The following is a 22,646-nucleotide window of genomic DNA, read 5'->3' on the forward strand; positions in this document are numbered from 1 at the left end:
GGTTCATGCATTGACACGCTTCTGATCATTCTCATGACAGTTCCTGGTTTTTCCATTTTCTCCATATTGGTTTGACTACTGTAACTAAGTCAGACTTTGTAAATAATTAATTTATTTACGAGAACAGAATCATCTAATTAGTTGTGTGTACACCAGAATAGACCTAGCAGTTCTAAGGCCTCAGGTGAGCTTAAATGCGGGCCACAACACCTCAGAGGGACCTTAGCAGAAATTACCCTGAAGCCCTAGTGATTGGGAAATCGGGTCTTCAGAAAGGGATAAGCAATAGCCTCAGATTTTAGGCTCAGGAAAAATACGCGCGTCAGTACAAGCACATGAATGAGATGGGGTCCTTAGAACAGTGACCCTAAGGCTAATAAAGCTAATAAAGCCTTAGGGTAAGTTTCGTTAAATTAAATTTAACGGTCCGTGCCCGGGCAGGTGGTCGGACAAGTATGAACAAGTAAAGGCAGTGCAGTGCCAGTGCGGCATTGCGCCTGCAGACCTTTGGTGTTCTCATAAAAGAATCATTGGTAGCATTTGTTAGTTAGTTGCACATTTTTAATTAATGAGCTAGAAGTTTTTAAAGTCAAAAGTTGAATGGTTTTTAAGTTTTTAAAGTAAGTGTGCCAAATGGCACACTTACCAATGCAAACTAACTCTCTCACTCTCACTCTCACCCTCTCTCTCTTCCTAGCGCCCCCTCTCCCTGATGGCTATTTAGGAGCCCCCCCTCCCCCATTTTCAGGGCTAGCAGTGCACCTACCCCCCCAAATGTGAGCGTGCTCTACGCGGTGGAGCCCTCCATTGAAGCTTGAGAGCAGCCCCTTGCGACATATGTGGTAGCCTTGTGCTCCCATTGTCAAGAACAAGGGATCTCACAGTCATAGACACCTTCTGGTGAAGTTTCATCGCGAAAAGCTGCCGTAGACGCTCTCTTAGCAGAGTGCGGCTGCTGTAATTCTCTGTTTTCAGCCCCTAATCACCTCGATTAGGGCTGTTTTCAGCAGATCAGCCATAGAAATTCTCTTCTCTCTCCTTATCCTAAGTCTACATCAAGTTTGGCGCGATTCCATCGCGAAGAAGACCTCTGTTTCGGCGTAGGGGTGTGCACAGGTAAGAATTTCAGGTCATGTGCAGAAAATTACAGCAAGCATGTGCGTGTGCATTTTGCTTGTTTCTCTTTTGTGTTCGATGCATGAATGAATGAGCATGAAGGCAACACATAACGGAAGATGGACTCTCCTCTGTGAGAGCTTCCGATGAGCTGTTTTGGAAGATAGACTCTCTTTTCGAGAGCTTCCAACTAGTCTCGCAGAAGAGGGAAAATCCCCTAAGCAGAAAGAAAGTGGAAACACTTTCTCAGTCAGTAGTCAGAACAGAACAGAAGAAAGCATAGAGGACGGGCGTATGCCCCGTTCCTGTGCTTGTAAAGATTCTCCCTTAGTAATAAAGATATTCTCTTTATGGGGGGGGACCAGCCCATCTTCTGGTCCCCAATGGAGTGTCAAGTTTTCTCTCTCCCTCTAATTCTCTTGAGTATTTGAAGTGCAATTAAACGTCAGTTTACGCTTCCGTATTTTTTTTGTGACAGTGGTATCAGAGCAAGGTCCTCTCTCTCTTCCTGAAGGGATTGACGACTCTTGGCAGACTGCAGAAATGGGAGGACGCGAGATAGAGTTCTCTCTCCTTCAACAGCAAGTGGAAGAGTTGCAGACAGCTCTCTCCCATCCAGAAGTCCAAAAGATTCTCCATACTCTTGAAAAAGGGAAGGAGAAAATGCCGATGGGGTCGGGAGAAATCCCGCAGAACCCAAAGGCGCCACAACCAAGGAAAGATCCTTTGATTGGAACCTCCCGCATGCACGAGAGGCAAAAGAAACCTCCAGAACGTCATGTGCGGTTTAATCCAAAAGTTCAAGAGCAAGATTCCCCTCAGTTCTCTTTCATGAAGGATCTGGATGACATAGTTGCTCCGGAAGACATGTTTCTCGACGATCCGTCGCAGCAAGAAGTGCATTCAAGGGAAAGGACTCCTGTCCACAAGGAGTCTAAGCATAGAAAGAAGGAGCATCATAAGAAGAAACACCATAGGCAGAAAACATTCAAGTCGGGAGATAAAGATGTGAAATTCGACACCTACAATGGACGGCGTGATAATGACAAAGCTTTGGCTTTCATCCGCCAATTTGAAGTTGCATTTGCAGAAAGGAATTTCAAGGAAAGATCCAAGCTTCGCCATGTCAGTTTGTACCTGAAAGGCACCGCCAGCAATTGGTGGTTAACCCTTATCCTGGAAGATCGCAAACCCCAAGATTGGACTGCCTTCAAGAAGGAGTTCTACGCACAGTTCCTTCCTCCAGACTATGAGGAAGAGGTAAAGAAAGAATGGGATCGACTTTCACAGTCAGAGAACGAAACTGTTCCACGCTATGTGGATAGGTTTTGGGACGTTCTCTTGAAAGTCACTCCTTTCAAGAAGATTGACGATTCGGAGAAGATGCGCAAGTTTGAATCAGGTTTGCATGAAGCCTTGCAAAAGGCTATGAAGCTTTACCCTCGAGGTAACTTGCAGATACTTATGGAATCAGCCCACATAGCTGATGGAATACATGACAAGGGTACTCCCAAGAAGATGGAGCAAAGAACTTACCATGCCAAGCAGAAGGCTCTCCATGAGCAGCCTACCTCTTGTACTTCTTCTCAAAAGAAGAAAAGAACCGCCTCCTAAGCAGAAGCAAAGCCAAATCAGCCCAAGAAAGGGAGATATCTCTCTCCTGCTGAGTTGCGAACCTACATTAGTGAAGGAAGATGCTTCAAGTGCGGACAAGTTGGTCATATGAAGGGTGACTGTCCAACCAAACCTCCACAACCACTCTCTTCCAATGCAGTCCCAGATGTACAGGGAAATACAACCAAGGATGGAAAAGAAAGAGCTCTTCTCAAAGAATGGGGTAGTATCAACAACCAGCGGGCTCTTATTTTGTTTGACCCTAGTAGTACAGACAACTTCATCTCTACCAAGCTAGCTGACGACCTGAACTTGCAGCCCAATCATTTTGGAGTCTCTATTCAAGCGCAATCTGCTTTCAAAGGGCAGAACTCAAACTCTACTCCAATCATAGGGAAGTTGAATCTAAAGGTCGACGACTACAAGGATCAAGAGTCTTTCTTACTAGCTTCACTTGAAGGATGCGATGTTATCTTGGGAATGCCTTGGCACTACAAGATGCATCCCATTCCTGACTATGTTCAGAAAACCTTATCTTTTGCTCATAAAGGAAAGGAGTATCTTGTACTTGCAGATGCAGGTGATTGGCGTATTCCTATCGCCAATCACATTGCCATCAAGAAAGAAATGAAAAAGTGTGTTTCAGCGTACTTGATTTTTGCAAGAGAGAGAGATGTGTCTATTTCACAACTTTCTTCCTCTTTAGAGCAAAAAAGACTTAAGTTAATAGAAAGATATAAAGATTTTTTTGCAGATGAACTTCCAAATGAACTCCCACCTGCGCGACCTGAGGATCATACAATTGATTTGATCCCAGGAAGTTCTCCTCCAAATCAGCCCCCTTATCGAGTTAGTCTAATGCAGCAAGAGGAAATTCTCAAGCAAGTTAACGAACTTTTGGAGAAGGGCTTAATAAGGCCTAGTACTTCTCCATATTGTTCACCTGTCTTGCTAGTACAGAAAAAGGATGGCACATTCCACATGTGCATAGACTATAGATCTCTAAACAAGATCACAATCAAGAATCGATTTCCAATCCCTCGGATTGACGAAATTCTTGATAAGTTACAAGGAGCCAGTGTCTTTAGTCGTATAGACTTGAAGAGCGGTTATCATCAAATCCGCATAGCTCCTCAGGATGTGCATAAGACTTCATTTAGAACAACCTTCGGGTTGTATGAATTTCTAGTGATGCCTTTTGGGCTCACTAATGCACCAGCTACATTCAACAGAATGATGGATAGAATCTTCCACTCATACAGAAGCTTTACAGGCGTTTTCTTTGATGACGTCTTAATCTTCTCAGAGACGGAAGACGAACACTATAAGCATCTCGCCTTAGTGTTTGAAGAATTACGCAAACAAAAATTATTTGTGAATGCTAAGAAGAGTGAGTTCTTTCTAAAAGAAATCCACTATTTGGGCCATATAGTATCTCACAACCAGGTGAGAATGGACCTTGATAAGATTCAAGCAGTTGTAGAATGGCCTACGCCAACTACACTACATGATGTACGAAGTTTCCTTGGCCTCTGTTCTTATTATCGGCGTTTCATTCGAGCTTTTGCCGCGATAGCAGGTCCCCTCCATGACCTGACAAAGAAGCGGATTCCATTCCATTGGGGGTCTGGACAAAAACAAGCTTTCGAAAAGCTTAAGTATCTACTCAGTCACGGACCTGTTCTCACCGTCCTTGATCTTCGCAAACCTTTCGAGGTATACTGCGATGCATCTGGAGATTGTGTAGGAGCAGTTTTGAACCAAGAGGGTCACGCGATAGCCTATGAAAGTCGGCGCCTTAAAGATGCAGAGTTGCATGCCTCCATATACGAAAAAGAGCTAATGGCAGTAATTCATGCTCTTTCCATTTGGAAACACTATCTATTAGGAGCTGATTTTATTATCAATACAGATCATTTAAGTCTTCGCTACTTTCTCACACAGAGAAAGTTATCAGAAAAGCAGATGAGATGGGCCAACTTTCTTTCAATGTTTCATTTTCAGATTTTACACACTTCTGGAACAAAGAATGCAGTTGCAGATGCTCTCTCCAGGCGTCCAAAGATCAATGCACTAACAACAATTTATCATGAGGAACTAGAATCTCTCAGCGAGATGTATCCTCAAGATCCAGACTTCGCCACAATTTGGGCAGATCTTCAAGCTGGTCACTCAAAGCCACCTTATTCTATCAGGGATAATACACTCTATCGTCAACAAGCAATATGCATAGCTCAGCCCTTACGACAAAAGGTGATGGATGAAGCACATAATTCTCCTTATGCCGGGCATCGGGGAATTGCTTCCACCACTAGTGCCCTCGAAAGGTATTTCTTTTGGCCAACACTCTGTGCGGACATTGAAAAACATGTACGTGAGTGTTTAGTCTGCCAAAAGGTAAAATATGACAGACATAAAGTTTATGGCAAGCTTCAGCCGCTCCCTGTGCCTAACATGCCATGGGAAAGTATTGCCATGGATTTTATTACGGATCTTCCTCGATCCAAGAATGGAAATGATGCAATCTGGACTATAGTAGACAGATTCAGTAAGCAAGCCCATTTTCTTCCAGTAAAGAAGACGATCAAAGCTGATCACATGGCTAGAATATTTCTAGCTCAGATTTTTAAACACCATGGATTGCCAAAGACTATTGTGAGCCACAGAGATCCCCGCATGACTAGTCTATTTTGGCAGGCATTGTTCGAAAACTTGGGAACTAAGCTTGATTTTTCATCAGCTTATCATCCTCAAACAGATGGTCAAAGCGAAATCGCTAATGCCACTGTTTTAGATCTCCTCAAGTGCTATGTTTCAGAACGACAATCCGAATGGGAACAGTACTTACCAATAGTTGAGTTTGCGTATAATAATACCATACATTCCTCAACTGGTAAAGCCCCTTTCGAAATTATTTATGGGAAGCCACTCTTACTTCCTATTATGGTGACCAAAGAAAACATCTTCGCCGCAGATGAATTTGTGCGCAATATTGATATTGCCCATCAACAAGCAACAGAAGAGAAAAGCAGACAAGCACAGAAGGAATCTCAATCTTGAAAAAGGACAATATGTCCTGCTTCGGTTTGAGAAAGCTAGATTGAAAAAGCGTGTCGGCAAAGGGAAAGTTGTCAAACTTTCCCATAGATTTTACGGCCCTTTCAAAATTATAGATAAAGTCAATGATGTGACTTTCAGATTGGATTTGCCTTCTAATTGGCGCATCCACAATGCTTTTCATGTCAGTCTCCTCCGACCATATGTTGGACCTCCTCCAGTGGCGCCCGTACAAGAAGATCCTCCAGAAGTCGAAGAGACTGAGGAAATCCTTCAACCTGAACAGATAATACACCACTCGGAGAGACAACTCAAGTCGGGGAGTCTACATCGAAAGTATTTAGTCAAGTTCAAGAATTACACTCCTTTAGATGCAAAGTGGATGACTGAGTCCGATCTTAAGGACTACCCTGACATCTTGCACAATTATGTTGACGCTCTACACTTGAGGTCAATTGTTTAGAACCAAGAGTGATGTAACTAAGTCAGACTTTGTAAATAATTAATTTACTTACGAGAACAGAATCATCTAATTAGTTGTGTGTACACCAGAATAGACCTAGAAGTTCTAAGGCCTCAGGTGAGCCTAAATGCGGGCCACAACACCTCAGAGGGACCTTAGCAGAAATTACCCTGAAGCCCTAGTGATTGGGAAATCGGGTCTTCAGAAAGGGGTAAGCAGTAGCCTCAGATTTTATGCTCAGGAAAAATACGCGTGTCAGTACAAGCACATGAATGAGATGGGGTCCTTAGAACAGTGACCCTAAGGCTAATAAAGCTAATAAAGCCTTAGGATAAGTTTCGTTAAATTAAATTTAATTGTCCGTGCCCGGGCAGGCGGTCGGACAAGTGTGAACAGGTAAAGGCGGTGCAGTGCCAGTGCGGCATTGCGCCGGCAGACCTTTGGTGTTCTCATAAAAGAATCATTGGTAGCATTGTTAGTTAGTTGCACATTTTTAATTAATGAGCTAAAAGTTTTTAAAGTCAAAAGTTGAATGGTTTTTAAGTTTTTAAAGTAAGTGTGCCAAATGGCACACTTACCAATGCAAACTAACTCTCTCACACTCTCACTCTCACCCTCTCTCTCTTCCTAGCGCCCCCTCTCCCTGATGGCTATTTAGGAGCCCCCCCTCCCCCATTTTCAGGGCTGGCAGTGCACCTACCCCCCCCAAATGTGAGCGTGCTCTACGCGGTGGAGCCCTCCATTGAAGCTTGAGAGCAGCCCCTTGCGACATATGTGGTAGCCTTGTGCTCCCATTGTCAAGAACAAGGGATCTCACAGTCATAGACACCTTCTGGTGAAGTTTCATCGCGAAAAGCTGCCGTAGACGTTCTCTTAGCAGAGTGCGGCTGCTGTAATTCTCTGTTTACAGCCCCTAATCACCTCGATTAGGGCTGTTTTCAGCAGATCAGCCATAGAAATTCTCTTCTCTCTCGTTATCCTAAGTCTACATCAAGTTTGGCGTGATTCCATCGCGAAGAAGACCTCTGTTTCGGCGTAGGGGTGTGCACAGGTAAGAATTTCAGGTTATGTGCAGAAAATTACAGCAAGCATGTGCGTGTGCATTTTGCTTGTTTCTCTTTTGTGTTCGATGCATAAATGAATGAGCATGAAGGCAACACATAACGGAAGATGGACTCTCCTCTGTGAGAGCTTCCGATGAGCTGTTTTGGAAGATAGACTCTCTTTTCGAGAGCTTCCAACTAGTCTCGCAGAAGAGGGGAAATCCCCTAAGCAGAAAGAAAGTGGAAACACTTTCTCAGTCAGTAGTCAGAACAGAACAGAAGAAAGAATAGAGGACGGGCGTATGCCCCGTTCCTGTGCTTGTAAAGATTCTCCCTTAGTAATAAAGATATTCTCTTTATGGGGGGGGACCAGCCCATCTTCTGGTCCCCAATGGAGTGTCAAGTTTTCTCTCTCCCTCTAATTCTCTTAAGTATTTGAAGTGCAATTAAACGTCAGTTTACGCTTCCATATTTTTTTTGTGACAACTACAGACACCATAGTCTATAGATCCTATTATGCAGGACACTTGCAGGTCTATTGGCACTTCTTTTACGACAAGAAGTTGTTTTTTACACACAGTTCGGGACCTTCATGCAGTATCTTCACCCTGTATCAACGGAGTACAACATTTTACTACACTGCTCGTGACGGCACTTTCCATGGACATTTCCTAGTGGTCGGGACACCCCAAACTGTTGCTACACTCCCGGAGTTTGCCAGAGTATTGTCCTTCACTGGAAGACATCTTCAGCATTTGCCTCACATCTTTCGCTTCATGCGGTTTGTTCAGCATGGTGCTGAGAGGGGGTGTTAGATTTACACCACTCTGCTGCTCCACATTGGTCTACAGCATACTTGTACGGCTAGTATGTCTCCGGGCTCGCTACCCATGTATAGGCTGCACTTTTGTCCTATGTGACATCTGGCTGGAGCTCATCCATACACTAAGGGGACAATTTAAGAGACTTCAGGGCAGCTCCGATTGCACGCAGGAGCACCGCGAGTCCTTCCTGCGACTTTGGCAACGAGGGCCCTTCTTCGCCATGGTTCATGGGGGGCCTAGATGCCAGTTACGCCCACCATTGTGGTTGTTTCCTCTTCCCATATCTTGATTTAGCCGTCATTGTACATATCTTACCTTTTCACTGGAAGAGTCTCCCCACATTTTGATGTAGCCCTCTCTAGCAAGGGTAGGTTGTAGCCCATTGGGCAGTTTTCTTAACTAATGGAATGATCTTTTTCTTGGAAAAAAAAAAGAAAGGAAGTGATACTCATCAAGGCATACAAAATGGTCCCTATAAAAGCTCACCTTCATCCCTCCCTCTCTATAAACGATATCCAAATCTACCTCACATCGAGTTTCATCAATGCCATGTAAAATCCATTTCTCCTTTGAGCAATGCAATTTGAGTGAGGAGGCATCTAGAGAATAGTGGAAAGACGGTATCCAAGCCATGGTAAGCCCGTGTAGATTGGACCAAACAAGTAGCTAAAAATCTCAAGAAGGCCTATACCGCTCTTATGCTAATTTCCCGAAACTCCAAGGCCAATTTTTCATAGTTATGTCAAGATAAATCCCACACTCTATGGTGCAGCCGCCATCTCTATTTTGTTAGTCTCATGTGACACAGAACACAACAAATCTGATCCACTTTCTCAGTACATATAAGAGAAAAACAAGGCATTCACCCTTGCAAATAAAATTACAGGCTTGATTTGTGAAATTACGGCTTGCAATCAGCTTCAGAACAAGCCAAAAGATATCCGCGTAAAATACCAAGTATGTGCTATTGGTACACATCAAAATCAAATGGGGGTGTTACCTGAGCAAGTGATGACAAACGGCTGAAATGTCCTTTGGCGGGCAGACAAATGAGGCGGCAGACACAAATTTCCATGTGCAGGATGATGTAGCATTCTCGATGTAGATGTTGCAGAGCCCAAGGTAGAGCAAACTTTAATGGTGTTCATTGTTGCTATTTCCGACACAGAATCCAAGTTTAGAGACATCTTTTTAAGCTAAGATCTGACATCACACATAAGAGACTTTTTTCACACAAACAAGAAGCTTGTGTGTACTTGTGTGTGTGTGTGTGTGTGTGTGTGTGTGTGTGTGTGTGTGTGGAGAGAGAGAGAGAGAGAGAGAGAGAGAGAGAGAGAGAGAAGGGAGAGATTTCCAAACCACGGGGTGCAATTGGAGAGAGAGAGAGAGAGAGATGTGGGTTTTTTCTTGCATGCACAGCCCTTTTCTTTTTCTCTTTGCAAAAGAACAGGGTTGCATTATTCAGTACTGATGGCCCCAAAGGATGTTTAAGTGCATGTCCTCAGGGAACCCTACAAGAGAAGAGAAATACGTACAAGTGCTCCCAGCTCAAGGTGGCAGATAGAAGTCATATAGAATGAAGCGCAGTGGCAGAGAATAACGCCATGTAGCTCTACCTCGTGCTCGTGTGAAGAATATAGTGGTCTGAGCCCACGGCCTGAGGATAACTTGATGACACTCCTCTGCTACCCGGCGTATAAGGTTGAAAACTAAGAACATGCGTGCATCTATATAGCTGGGCTATAGTGTCACATGCACCGGACAGGCAGTTAGTAGTTATAGTTGGTCTCAGTTCACACTTGGGTGGTCACTTGGCTGGTGGACCTACTACCTAGTCGTTAGTAGTCTAGTGGGCTAGAGGTGCTAGCAGGAACATGAAGTAGTGGTAGCTGAGTGGACACCGTGGCCAATTTGTCACTTCTCACCCCACTCCAAATATGTGTAGTTGTCTCTCAAAGGTATTTCTTTGTAGTTATGGATGGTATGTATTCTTTGTATATGTACTCAATCTTGTGCGGTCTAGCAATGCGAGTCTTTGGTCTAGAATCAAGTCATTGTCACAGCACTCTCCCTATCCTATTAAGCCTCGACACCCCATTGTACCTTATAAGCACTTGGTATGGAGCTATGTGTGCTACTAGCCAGTCTGTAGTTGATACATTGAGAGTTCTTGGGCTCATACTAAGTCTATTGTTGTGTCTGTTTCTAGTCCATTTCCTTGATGTATATAAATTCAATTATGCCAATGTATCTTTCAATTGTCTTGTTGCGTTGGTTATGCCAAATGGCATAACCTTATAAGTGTATATGCCGCATTCCATGGTATTGCGAGATTATGGCTTGTATTGTGAGGTTATGGCTAGTGTTGCAAAGCTACGGCGTGCCACAGTTGCCACAACTCTCTCTCTCTCTCTCTCTCTCTCTCTCTCTCTCTCTCTCTCTCTCTCTCTCTCTCTCTCTCTCTCTCTCTCTCACACACACAGCTCCCATTCTCATGACACGTAAAGGCCACCACCAGTTTGCATGGGTAGACACAACCATAGTTACCTGAAACGGGAAATCGGAACAGGGAACGGCAACCGGTATAAAATGCCATTCCCTGTTTTAGACACTCACGTCTGAAACACGGAACGGGGATCCGGAACGGATAGCTAGATTGGGGACGAGGAACGGTGACCTGAAAAGGGCCATTCCCTATAACTATGGACACATCATCCATTCGACGCTTGACCTTCTTGGCCCTTATCAGCACTTAGAGGCGGTTCCAACGGTCCACGATCCCTAGCCACGTGTAATGTGCACATGCCCTAAACCATAGGATACTTCACATTCCTTCCCCCTTTAGAAGAATTTTTGTCCTCAAAAATTTCATTGGAAGGAACAATCCTAAAGTTAGGAAACCTTTTCCCTCTTACTCGCTCCCATGTTGAGCTCTCTTCAGTGGAATCTTTCCACTTAAACTCTTTATAGATCCTATTTCTAGTTCTTTTTTCTCTAATCTTTAATAATTTCTCCGACTCACGTGGAAGAGATTGAGTATTTACGAGTTCCACTATCTAATCATCTTGAATAAGATTATCATATTGACCCAACTTCTTTTTGAGTCTGCTAACGTGGAATACTGGTATGCAATTTGTCTCTGGTAATTGGAATTTGTAAGTCATATCTCCAATTCTCTTTAGTATTGTGAAAGGTCCACAATACTTGGTGATAATTTTGGATCGATATGGTCCCGTTTTCATGGTTTCAAACTTTTCAAGCACTTCCAAATAGACTTGCTTCCCTTCCTCAAAGGTAAGAGAGCTTCTATGCAAACCAATATATGTAAATGCTCTATCTTGAGCCTTTTTAATACTGTTTTTAACAAGTATTTCATTCATATCTTCTTAAAAACTTTTAGCTGCAAAAGGAGTACTAGGTTGAAACCCATACACATAAATGGATTATATGTAGTAAAAGATTGCTTGGCATTATTATATGCAAGATCTACTATAGGTAAGTACTCTTCCAAATAAGTTTGACGTTTACTTACATATGCTCATAGCATATCTTCTAGGATTTGATTGACCCTTTTCTGTTTGATCATCCGTTTGAGGATGTTCAGCTATACTCATGCTTTCTTTAGTGTCCAACCTCTTAAACACCACTCTCCAAAAATGGCTATTAAACATCCCGTCTCTATCTGACACAATATCTGCTGATAAACCATATAGTCAAGAGAGATTTTCTACAAATAATCTAGTCAAGAGTTTTAACATCAGATTTGGTTGGAATAAACCTAACCACGACACGCCCAAGTGAACTTGGGTTACGTGCAACCGCAACAAGCAAAAAACTTATTATGGTTCTTTTCTTGAGTGATACAGAACACTGCCAAAGCTCTGATACTAATGTAAGGTGCAACAGAAGTGAATGTTGACTTTGCTCAAGATGAGTGCTCCGAACTGTGCTCAAGGGTTCCTTTTTACTTACGGAAGGGAGAGTCTTTTGTTCCTTTAGTGAGAGAGTGCAATGATCACAAACAAAGTGAATACTACTGTGAATGAAGGTACTGAGAGAGAGAGAGAGAAGAATACGACACCAGACGGTTCTCAAACCCTCTTCCAAGGGCCCCTTTCTCTATGGCGAGAGAGGTCTATGCTATTGACTGCACAAATCTGGTACAATGGTCTAGATGCAATGGACTTGCCGACGATGTCGACAACAATGATGACGACAACAAGGACGGGCTGAAATCTGGAAATGCTAGGGCTGAAAAGCTGAAATCTGCTAACTGCTGACTCTCTGCTGAATATTGATACTGTGTCGGCAAGAGGGCGATGGCGACGACAATGCGCTGAAAACGCACATGCTGAAATCTGCGAACAACGGGCTGAATCTGAAAACACTGGCTAACTCAACGGTATGGCGAGGATGTGCTGCAGATAGGTGAGATCTGTGAAGCTAAGGGGTCAAGCTGCAAGGGCTAAGGGCTGAAAACTGAAAACGCTACCTGTATGGCTGGATCGGAGTGCTAGTGACTGAAAACGCTAGGCAATCTACAAGATGCAAAAACGCTAGGCCTGATCTGCAATCTGCAAACGCCCAATTGCTGGGATCTAAAAACGTTGGCTCATCTGGGATGTCCAAAAACGCCAAGTGTCTTGTGGTTGAAAACGCTAAGTCTCCTACCGGTCTTGCTGAGAAGGTGCAATGTAAGTTGCTGGAACTTCTTCTGTCTCTTCTGCCAAAAAGTGCTAGCTCTAGGTTTCTTTTATAGAGCCTTAGCAATTTGCCCTACTCACTTTCCACAAAATTCATTTATTACATAATAAGTGAAAAATGTGTATTTTGGCAAAAAGGATTCTATGCACTGTAAAATGCTCATGGTGGGTATTGAATGTCCTGTTGATGATCATGTTGTGTGCAACCAGAGGATATGCAACTAATCTAAGTGCATGGACATGCACGGCCTGCGCACAGGCTCACAAAGGTGCCAAAACACTTCCTAAGCTGACCTGAACCCTAGACCTGAGATAGCTTGTCCAAATTATGTGCACGTGACACATAATTTGGAAGACAAGCATTTCTTTATATGCTTGCATCTCAACTTTTCAAAGTGTATACTAGTGTATCCCATATCTTCTTGTCTTCACCATGCACCATGGAGATGACATATTGATGAGCACTTGGTTGTTGAGAAAGTTTTAATTTCTTAACAACATCGTAGTTCACAAAGTTATGTGTGTCGAAGTCATCTATCATGACTCTAACCCTTTTCCCATTTACAAACCCATGCATTTTCACGAGTACAAGTGGACCAAAACTTGATTTCCACATGTTGGTTGATAAACAACAATGATGCAATCTGTCCTCGTGCAACACTTCTATAAATTTATACTTTTCATTACCACTTATCGGAAGTGTTTGGACCACATGGATTTGCCTGTCTTTTTTATTTTTCCACGACCTTTATCTGTTTCATCGTCCTTTTTTCTTTTGTTCTTTGCACAATTCCATTGAGAGTGGTCAAGTGACAAACAAGTGAAGCACAAGTTTCTTTTTTAGCCTTTGCAAAGTCCTCTTGGTTCAACCTGGGTCCTTTTACCACCCTCTTTTTTAACAATGGTTTACCCTCCTTATTAAATGGGAATTTCCTTTAGAAAAGGTTGTGGTGCCCCGTATCTGTGGACTTGGGCTCGGTCTGAGTGGAAATAGAAGCTATCAAGCGAGTATTATCTTCATAAATTTGTGCAAATTTAATTGCTTCCTCTAGAGTTTTAGGTGCACTTCTTTTTACCTCTCACTTGAAATGTCTATCTAGTCTCCGTATAAACCCTCTTGTTTTGTGAAAGTCATCTATTCCCTAAAGCCGGAGGATTATTTCTCTTTACTGTGCAATGTAAGTAAGCCAAGGTCTATCCCGTTGCATAGCTTTGTCCCAATCCTCACAGTTTCTTCCGGCCATCCTTGAGTAAACACAACGATCACTCTGTCCGCCTACTCGGCTACCCAAGTCCCAAATGCCCTATCTTATGCTACAGACGTCGTGGGTATGGGCATTATCAAAGCAAGTGTCCTCTTCTTGAAGAACCTCCACCATGCTGACACTTCCCAGATACAAACGAGCATTACAGTAAGGATTGCCCAAAGCAATGTGCTTCTACGTCCGGTCAAGGCCAGAGTCAATCTGACTTCACCTTCCTAAAAATCAATCTAATACATGTCAGTTCCAACCCTCAACCACCTCCTTCCACCCATGTAGTCTCTCATCAAGGCACATTGCAACAAACAAGAGAATCAGTTGGGGTCCTCAGAAGCCTAGCAGGGAGCTTTAGGGGTCTCTCATGAGGGTTTTATGGGACTGGGTCAGGCATTTTATGTGCTCCCCTTTACACGGAGGAGGGGGCGACCCCATTTTGATATTGTAGCAATGCAAAACCTTGTACTCACTCGTGATAGCAGAGTTTGCCCCGCAACACTTGTCCATAGTCTCTCTCTGTCCATCTTATTTCTCTAGCATTCTTCTCTCTCCTCTTGTGTTTTTCTTCAAGAGGTGTCTCCGCAACGTTTTTGTCGCGAAGAACCCCTGTGTACCTGCTATCTTCAGCCTGATTTTGAGCGAATATTGCTGATTTTCAGCGTGAAGTTGAGCGAAATATGGGCTGATTTTTGGGGTTTTGAAGGTGCTATGTGCAACGGTCCATGCCAGATACCTTTGCAGTTGTTCAGCCAGGCGGTTGGAGACTTTTGTGCGGAAGAGGGGGCTGATTTTGGATTGATTTCAACGCGTGTACCTACGATGGGAGGTTGCTTGCAGCTTTGATAATTGTCTACGGAGAATTGCTTTGTGCCCTTGACGTGTCTTGACAATGGCACTGAAGAAGAATGATGTTGCAGAGAGTACTCATGAAGGTACACAGAAGACGAAGTCTACGTGGATACTATGGATAAGGCTTTGGAGCCTTTGTGAAAGTCTACGCATAGCAAGGAATTGCAGTAGTTACTTGAGGGAAAGGTTTCGGTGTTTCCACAAGATCAAAAGCTAGATGCCAATAGCTACCAAGAGTGGAAGGTGCTTATGGAGGCAGTATTGGAGACCTATGACCTTACCTTGATGGTGCACGACGAGATTGAGTGACCAAAGGCTCCTACACACAAGTCTCTTTTTTCCACGAAGCTTGCAGAGATTCAACGCCCTTGGGATCAGCTTAATGCAAGGATGTGGTCTTTTATCTCCCTCAATTGTACGTGACAGGCACTGGAAATGTCCCGAGTACAGTGCTTTCTATTTAATCTTGATTACTTTTGGGAGGACTAGGGATTTGACATGAGAGGAGCTTGTTCCCACGGTCTTGGACCAAGAGAACCAGTTATGAAGGTCCACATTCAAAGAAGGCACAGCAGGATGATGCATCTGGTACTGGTGAGAGATTCAAGGAGGAGGTGATATGTTATAAGTGAGGGAAGAGGAGCAGACTCAGAGGAATTTCCTCAAGAAGCCAGATTTGGAGTTGAAGTCCAATGAGGCAGCTCTTGCACCCATTCCTACATTTTGTGGACTAGTTGTGCATGTTTATGCAATCGCAACGTTACTTTGTGGACTAGATGTGCATGTTTATGCAATTGCAATGACGAGTAGAAGGAAAGAGATGTTGTGGTGCAACATTCAAGAGGATCATTTGCAGTTTTGTTTTTTTGCAAATATATTACGGATACATGGTTTTGACTTCTCATCTTGATCTTGTTGTCTCTTTAATTCAAACATTTCTTTTAGCTTTTGGATACATGGTTTCAAGAATTCCTATTGCATCTTTATCTTGATCTAGCTATCTCTTTACTTCAGACATTTCTTTCAGTTTTTGGATACATGGTATTCGTATTTGCATCTTCATAATAGCATCTCGATGATGGCAGTTATAAGTTGAAGTCAATTGCGAAGAAGTCCAGGAGAATGTCACCAGCCTTGCCATTGTCAAGAATACAAACTTTGGACGCCCACTTGTGTAGCGGAGATAATGTGTTGTGCTCTCTATAGTGGGTGCTCCTCAGTGCAATGTGCATGACATCTCACTCCAGCAAAATGAAAACACAGAAACAATGGATGACAAAGCAAACAAACACAACGACTCAACAGTAGAACCTGAACATATGGGACTCGACTAACTCAAAGTAACCAGTACAGACTCTGGCAATGGTAGCACATTCAGCTCCAGCCAAGAACTCATAGGTACAATGGGGTCTCGAGGCTCAACTGTGTAGGGATGGTGCAGACGTGTTGTGTATAACTCAGATAATAGACTCTAGACGACTGATCACAAAAAGTAGATAATGGTGATCGCGTCCGACCAGAACCAACCACACTTATGTATCTCCTAAAGGGCCACCAACGGCTGGCAGATATCCCAACAGATATCCCAATCCAACTAAGCCTATCTCCAAACTAAGGTGGTGGTGATTTGGCCACGATGTCCACTAGATCACCATCCATATCACTTGCCACGTGTCACCGCCCAAGCGAGAGTCCATCCAATGTGAACTTCAGCCCAATTGCAATTTAACCGCTTGTCCTATGCGAGTGACACTGTAGCCCTGCTACTACAGGTTGCCTGCCATAAGACCATTCACCGTCCCGGTGAGAGAGAACACTGAAACTAGAGAAAACATTGAAACTAGGAGAGACCACTGAAACTAGCAAGAAAAAGCAATCAACCCAACTCGAGCTCCGTGGAGAAGAAATGATGGTGATTTGGCCACGATGTCCACTGGATCACCATCCATATCACTTGCCACGTGTCACCGCCCAAGCGAGAGTCCATCCAATGTGAACTTCAGCCCAATTGCAATTTAACCGCTTGTCCTATGCGAGTGACACTGTAGCCCTGCTACTACAGGTCGCCTGCCATAAGACCATTCACCGTCCCGGTGAGAGAGAACACTGAAACTAGAGAAAACATTGAAACTAGGAGAGACCACTGAAACTAGCAAGAAAAAGCAATCAACCCAACTCGAGCTCCGTGGAGAAGAAATGATGAAATGTAAGGATTTTCAGAATATGAGGAAGAAGCAAGCAACCTGCCACAATAATATAGGTTGACAGAGAGCAGAACTTGAAGGAGGCCCTCCACATTTAGCCATTTTTCTTCGAAGAGACTGCCAAGTGGCATGGAGGTTCAATCTTTTGTCCTTAGAAAATTGCACGGGAGGGATGAGAGAAGGTGGTAAGGACGAGCGGTTGCTAGGACGATGGCTAGGGGTGAGAGGGGGAGGGAGGAGGGGTTAGAGAGGGTCTAGGGGGTGGGTAGGGGGGACGTGGGGTAGAGAAGGACGAGGGGGTGGGTATGGTCTAGGGGGGGGTAAGAGAGGGACGAGGAGGTGGGTATGGTCTAGGGGGCGGTGAGTAGGGGCGAGAGGGGGTGGGTAGGGGCGAGGGGATGAGGGCATAGTAACAGGGAATGGCCGTTTTCAGGTCTCCGTTCCCCGTTCCCATTCCAAGTTCCCGTTCCAAATCCCCGTTCCGTGTTTCAAACGTGAGTACCCGTAACAGGGAATGGCATTTTGTTCCACGTTCCCGTTCCCCGTTCCCGTTCCGGTTTCCCGTTCCTGGTAACTATGGATGAGGGTAGGGTCTAGGGCAAGTGAGTAGGGGCGAGAGGGAGTGGGTAGGGTCTAGTTGGGGTGGGTAGGGGCGAGGGGGGATGGGAGGGTGGGTATGGGCGAGGGGGGGTGGGTAGGGTCTAGGTGGGGTGACTAGGGACGAGAGGGGAAGGGAGGGTGGGTAGGGTCTAGGTGGGGTGAGTAGGGGCGAGAGGGGATGGGAGGGTGGGTAGGGGCAAGGGGGTGAGTGTAAGTGTCACCAAGAGGTGTATTTTTCCTATTGCCTTCTTTAAATATGTACTACATATTTTTATTTATTTTATTTTGACTTGTTTTCTGGGGAACCCTTGAGAAGGTGCAAGTGGACATTGCATGGCGCATTGCATGGCCAGTGTGAAACGGCTGCGGCCGAACTGGTTTCTCACATCGGGAGTCTAGGTCGGTCAGTCTGGAACTGGTCGAGCCAGTCAGCACTGAATTCTGATGAGTATGGAAGCTTGTGTGCGCCAAATAATTTTTGGGCCACTGGGAAAGTCACGTACAACTTTATAAGTCAGTGGGAACTAGAGAATTAACTCAAAAGGGGCAAAGTGGACACATGGTGGCTCCAGGCAGATTTGTCACTTCCAACATGAAGAGGGGGTGCCCAATTTGAGAGAGGAGGCTGATTTTTGCTTCAAGTGACCTACAGTGTGTGTGTGTGAGTAGTAGGTGCAGGTTGACAGCTTTAATGGAAAGCTTACCTTCTCCTTTGTCTCATGTAGCGCGATGATTTTCTCTCGTGCATCTCTCTCCCCCCTTTGGCACATATGGTAATGCCCCACTAGTTGGGCTACTCAAATGAATATGTACAGTTCTGGGGGTTTATGCACGTTTGCCAAGGCAAGAGCCTTCTGAACAGGAACCGGATTAGCTAACTCCTAATCCCCCACAGGTACGCACAGTTCCATCGCGAAAGATTGCAACTTTGGAGAGTTTCCTCGCGTGAAAACTCGTCCAATTCACAAGGGAACTGTCCCATTGCCTACGGGAGCCCTCGGGACATGCGTAGGCGTGTTTCCTCCGCTAGAAACTTTCCGAAACAGAGAATTACAGCCTGCTGTGTTTTTCTGCAAGTTTAGGGTTTCGCACCTAAACTTCAAGGGAACACCAAGGGAGCTCCGTGAGAGCCTTGGGATGCGTGTATAGGGTGTTGGGCACCCGACAGCAGAAAAACAGAGAATTACAGCACGCTGAATTTTTGTGACAGCTCACCAAAAAGCTCCTAAATTGCGAGGGAATCCGTCCTAGACACGTATTTTTGACCTACAGGCCGTTGTGCTGCGGAAATCAGGTCAGAAACCTGTGTTTTCAGCCCTTGCCAGGTTTGGACAGCTTTGTGAGAGTTTGGCCACAGTGTAGGGATAGTCTAACTTATAATTGAATAAAGAAATACGAAAGGGGCGCTAACTTTTGGGGCCTACAGGCTGTCAGTCTCGTGTGTGCAGTGACATTCTAGTCGTTGGACGCAACTGCATTCTCTTTTCTTCTCAGTGCTCTGTGTAAAGTTAACAGGTAATTGAAATAGTACGGCCCTCTACGTTGTACAGGCCGGTTATATGGTTGCATCGATGGGATAGTCACTTTTTCTTCAAAAAGTGCAGCTTGGATTGTTGTGGGTGAAAGCAACACAGAGCTTGTCGTTATGGCAGAGAAGAGAGACCAAGTACCTGAAGAGGGATCTTCCTCACATGGCACAGAGAAAGTTCCTTCAACACTTCAAGAAGAGGACAAGTTGTTTAAAGCTCATCTGCATTGCTGCATGGACATGTTTCAGCAGTTGGCTAGCAACCCAAGGATGCAGGAGTTCTTACAGGCTCCTACACAGGAATTTCAAGCTCCGACACAGGGTTTTCAACCTCGTACACAGGGCATGATTGAGCCGTTGCAAGAAAAGGAGATTTCCAATGCGCAGAGGACTCGTGATGCTCGAGGGAAAGCCCATGTGGTTGAGCAACCAGCGGTGTCCAAACTCCAATGATCCAAAGCAACTTGCTTTAGCTGGACAAGAACCGTTTGTGAATGGTCAAGGGAGTAACGAACAGGCTATGCGTCAGACCCTTCCATTATCTATTACTTATCCCGGTTATTTTGGAGGTGGTTCAGTGTTTCAAGCTATGGTTGGACCTTCCATAGGTTATATACCAGGGAATGTGTACGGGACAATGCAACCAGGCATGGGTAAACCCTATGTACGCGAACACGGGTGTCCAACTAGCTTTTTAGGGTGCCTATGGTCAATTTAGAATGCTTGGAACACAATTTGGTATGGCTAGTTTTTCGCAGTCATACGCCCAAAATGCAGATATGACAAGTAAAACAAGTGATGCGAGTGTTGGAATGGGCAATCGTGGAGCACCACTTATGCACGCACCTGTTTATGACAACGTGGCTCCTTTGGACACTTTCAGAGGAATTGAGGATCAATTGAAGGCTTTGACCTTCATATAGCACTTCGATGCAGCTTATGCTAGAGGAAACTTCACAGAATCTTCAAAGATACACAAGGCTGCCACTTTCTTGAAAGCGAATGCGCTTCAATGATGGACTGCATTGTTGAACCAGGGTCAAGCCCCAACAACGTGGGTCCAATTCAAATAGCTTTTTGCGCCTACATGGCTGACAAACACTTTTGACGTGGATGTGATGACAAAATGGCACGAGTTGAATGCTAAACAGTGTGCAAATCTGAAAGAGTACAATAAACAGTTTTGGGCCGCACTGTTGCTAGTCACCTCTTACAGATTTGTGTCATTGTCAGACCAGATTGAGAAATACTGTTGTGGATTGCCCAAGAAAATCAGGGACTACTGCACAAAGATTAATGTCATGAATATGTTCCAGTTGATTGAGAATGCAAGAGTGGCCAGCAATCTGTCAAAGGGAGATTCCGATGGATTTAATAGCCACAAGAAAGGGTCCCAGGGCAAACAGTTTTCAACCAAGGGCAATGTTGCAGCAAAGCCTTCTGTGCCTCCCACAAAGAAGCCCTCCACTGAAGAAGCTAATACGTCTAAGAAGCAATCTAAATCTTCTTTAGGACGAGGACAAGGACCAAAAAGGCATTTTTTGGCAAAACTTTTGAAGAAAGGAAAGTTCTTAAAGAGGCCAAGAAATGCTACATTTGTGAACAAGAAGGACATTTTGCAAATGAATGCCCACACAAGAAGTCACAGGATAAGAATGACAAGTCAGACCATAAAGGGAAGAAGCCAAAGCCGAGTCCAGGACTTGTTCCAGATTTGGTTGGAGACCAACCAAACATAGATGCGACGGAACTGTACAGAACTTGGGGCAAAGTTAGAGACCAGACAGTGCTGGTTTCCTTTGATCCAGGAGCCCGTGCAAATTTTATATCACCAGAATTGGCATCAAAGTTGGGCATTCGTGCAAAGGAGATGGGTATGACACGTGAAGCAGGTTTGGCATGCCTAGGTCATTCAAAGCCTGTTACTCCCATTTTGGGGAAGCTTCGTCTGCACATTCAGAGTTATGTGGATGCGGAAGAGTTTCATATTATGCCACTTGAGACTGTGACGTGTTATTAGGTATCCCATGGTGTCACAGATTGCATGCTATGGTGGATACTTACAACAAAAAGATTACCCTTGTACATAAAGGAAAGACTCATGTCCTTGATGTAAAGCTTAAAGGCGAGTCTGTTCCAGTTGTTTCTACTTCTGCTATTTCATCTGTAATAAAGAATCATCTTTTTGCGTACTTGATCTTTGCAAAAGAAGTACCTAAAGTTGTATCTAATTTGTCTACCTTTAGATAAAGACAGGTCAACTTTTTTGAGTGGTTTCAGTGATTGTTTTTCGGACTCCTTGCCAAGGGAGTTACCTCCTGAGAGACTTGAGGATCATACCATAGATCTTGTGACAGGTTCTAGTCCACCGAATAGACCACCATATAGGGTTAGTGCAACCCAACAGAAAGATTATGAGTCAGGTCAACGTGCTTTTACAGAAGGGGCTGATTCAGCCCAGTTCATCCCCTTTTTGTTCGCCTGTACTCTTAGTGCAAAAGAAGGATGGTTCATGGCGCATGTGCATTGACTATCGCGCCTTGAATAAAAATACCATCAAGAACAGGTTCCCCATACCGAGGATAGATGACATTCTTGATGTCCTTGAGGGAGCGTCATTGTTTACAAGGATAGACCTAAAGAGTGGGTACCATAAAGGAATGAATCAAAGAAATAAAAACTCGTTGTTGCTGCTTCGTCTCGCGCTCGCCCTCGCTACCCTTCTACCTCCCCTCGCGCTCGCCTTGCTTGCCCCCCGCCCCTGCGCGCTGTCTTGTGCTGCTAGCAGCTGCCTGTTGCACGCCGCTCTACGCTGCCCTTCAAGCCTGAGCTGCCCGCTTTGCCAACGCTGCCCACGCATACTTAAACCCCCCATCCTTATACCCCCCCGCGTGTTCTCTTTCGGAGTCGCTCCACAGCGGCATCGGTTCGCCGTTTCGTCTCACCTCGCCCTCATCGACGCCCTCGACTCCCTCTCGCTCATCTTCGCAGCAATAGACACAGATGGAGGATTCTGCTCCGCCTCAGAGGGACTCCACTGCAGCCCCCTCGCCCAACCCCGTAGAACCCACCATCAGACTTGCTCTTTCACCGACAGAGCAAGCGAGTTTAGAGGCAAAGGTGGTGCGCCTCCAGGCCACCTCTGCTATTTGCAAGATTCTCGGCACCAGACCAAGCAGAGGGGAAGTGCGCAATCTCCTTCAGGCCCGCCTTCTCGCAGAGGTGGGCAAGATTCTCGAGTACCTTCCGCTCCTTTCAAGGATAGGCTCAGCGATTGGGACTGTCCTGGAGACACCATGCACGGCAGCCTCGGTAGCTGCCAAGGCGGCTGGCATCCCCACAGTACATGTTCTCGTTCAGGACACCCACACTCTCCCGAAGGTCAT

General features: G+C 44.9%; 1 protein-coding gene across 1 annotated transcript in view; it reads right to left on the bottom strand.

The window, feature by feature from the left end:
- Positions 1–22,646, bottom strand: part of FAP3 (Chalcone-flavanone isomerase family protein) — a 106,432-nt gene that overhangs the window by 54,824 nt on the left and 28,962 nt on the right. Inside the window, exon 2 of the mRNA XM_086493057.1 lies at positions 9,118–9,270. Within this exon, the coding sequence (XP_086349183.1) occupies positions 9,118–9,265 (148 nt within the window). The 5' untranslated portion in view covers positions 9,266–9,270. The remainder of the gene's footprint in view (positions 1–9,117; positions 9,271–22,646) is intronic.

The sequence above is a fragment of the Adiantum capillus-veneris genome, chromosome 21 (genome assembly GCF_014529385.1).
Source record: "Adiantum capillus-veneris isolate H3 chromosome 21, ASM1452938v2, whole genome shotgun sequence".
NCBI lineage: Eukaryota > Viridiplantae > Streptophyta > Polypodiopsida > Polypodiales > Pteridaceae > Adiantum > Adiantum capillus-veneris.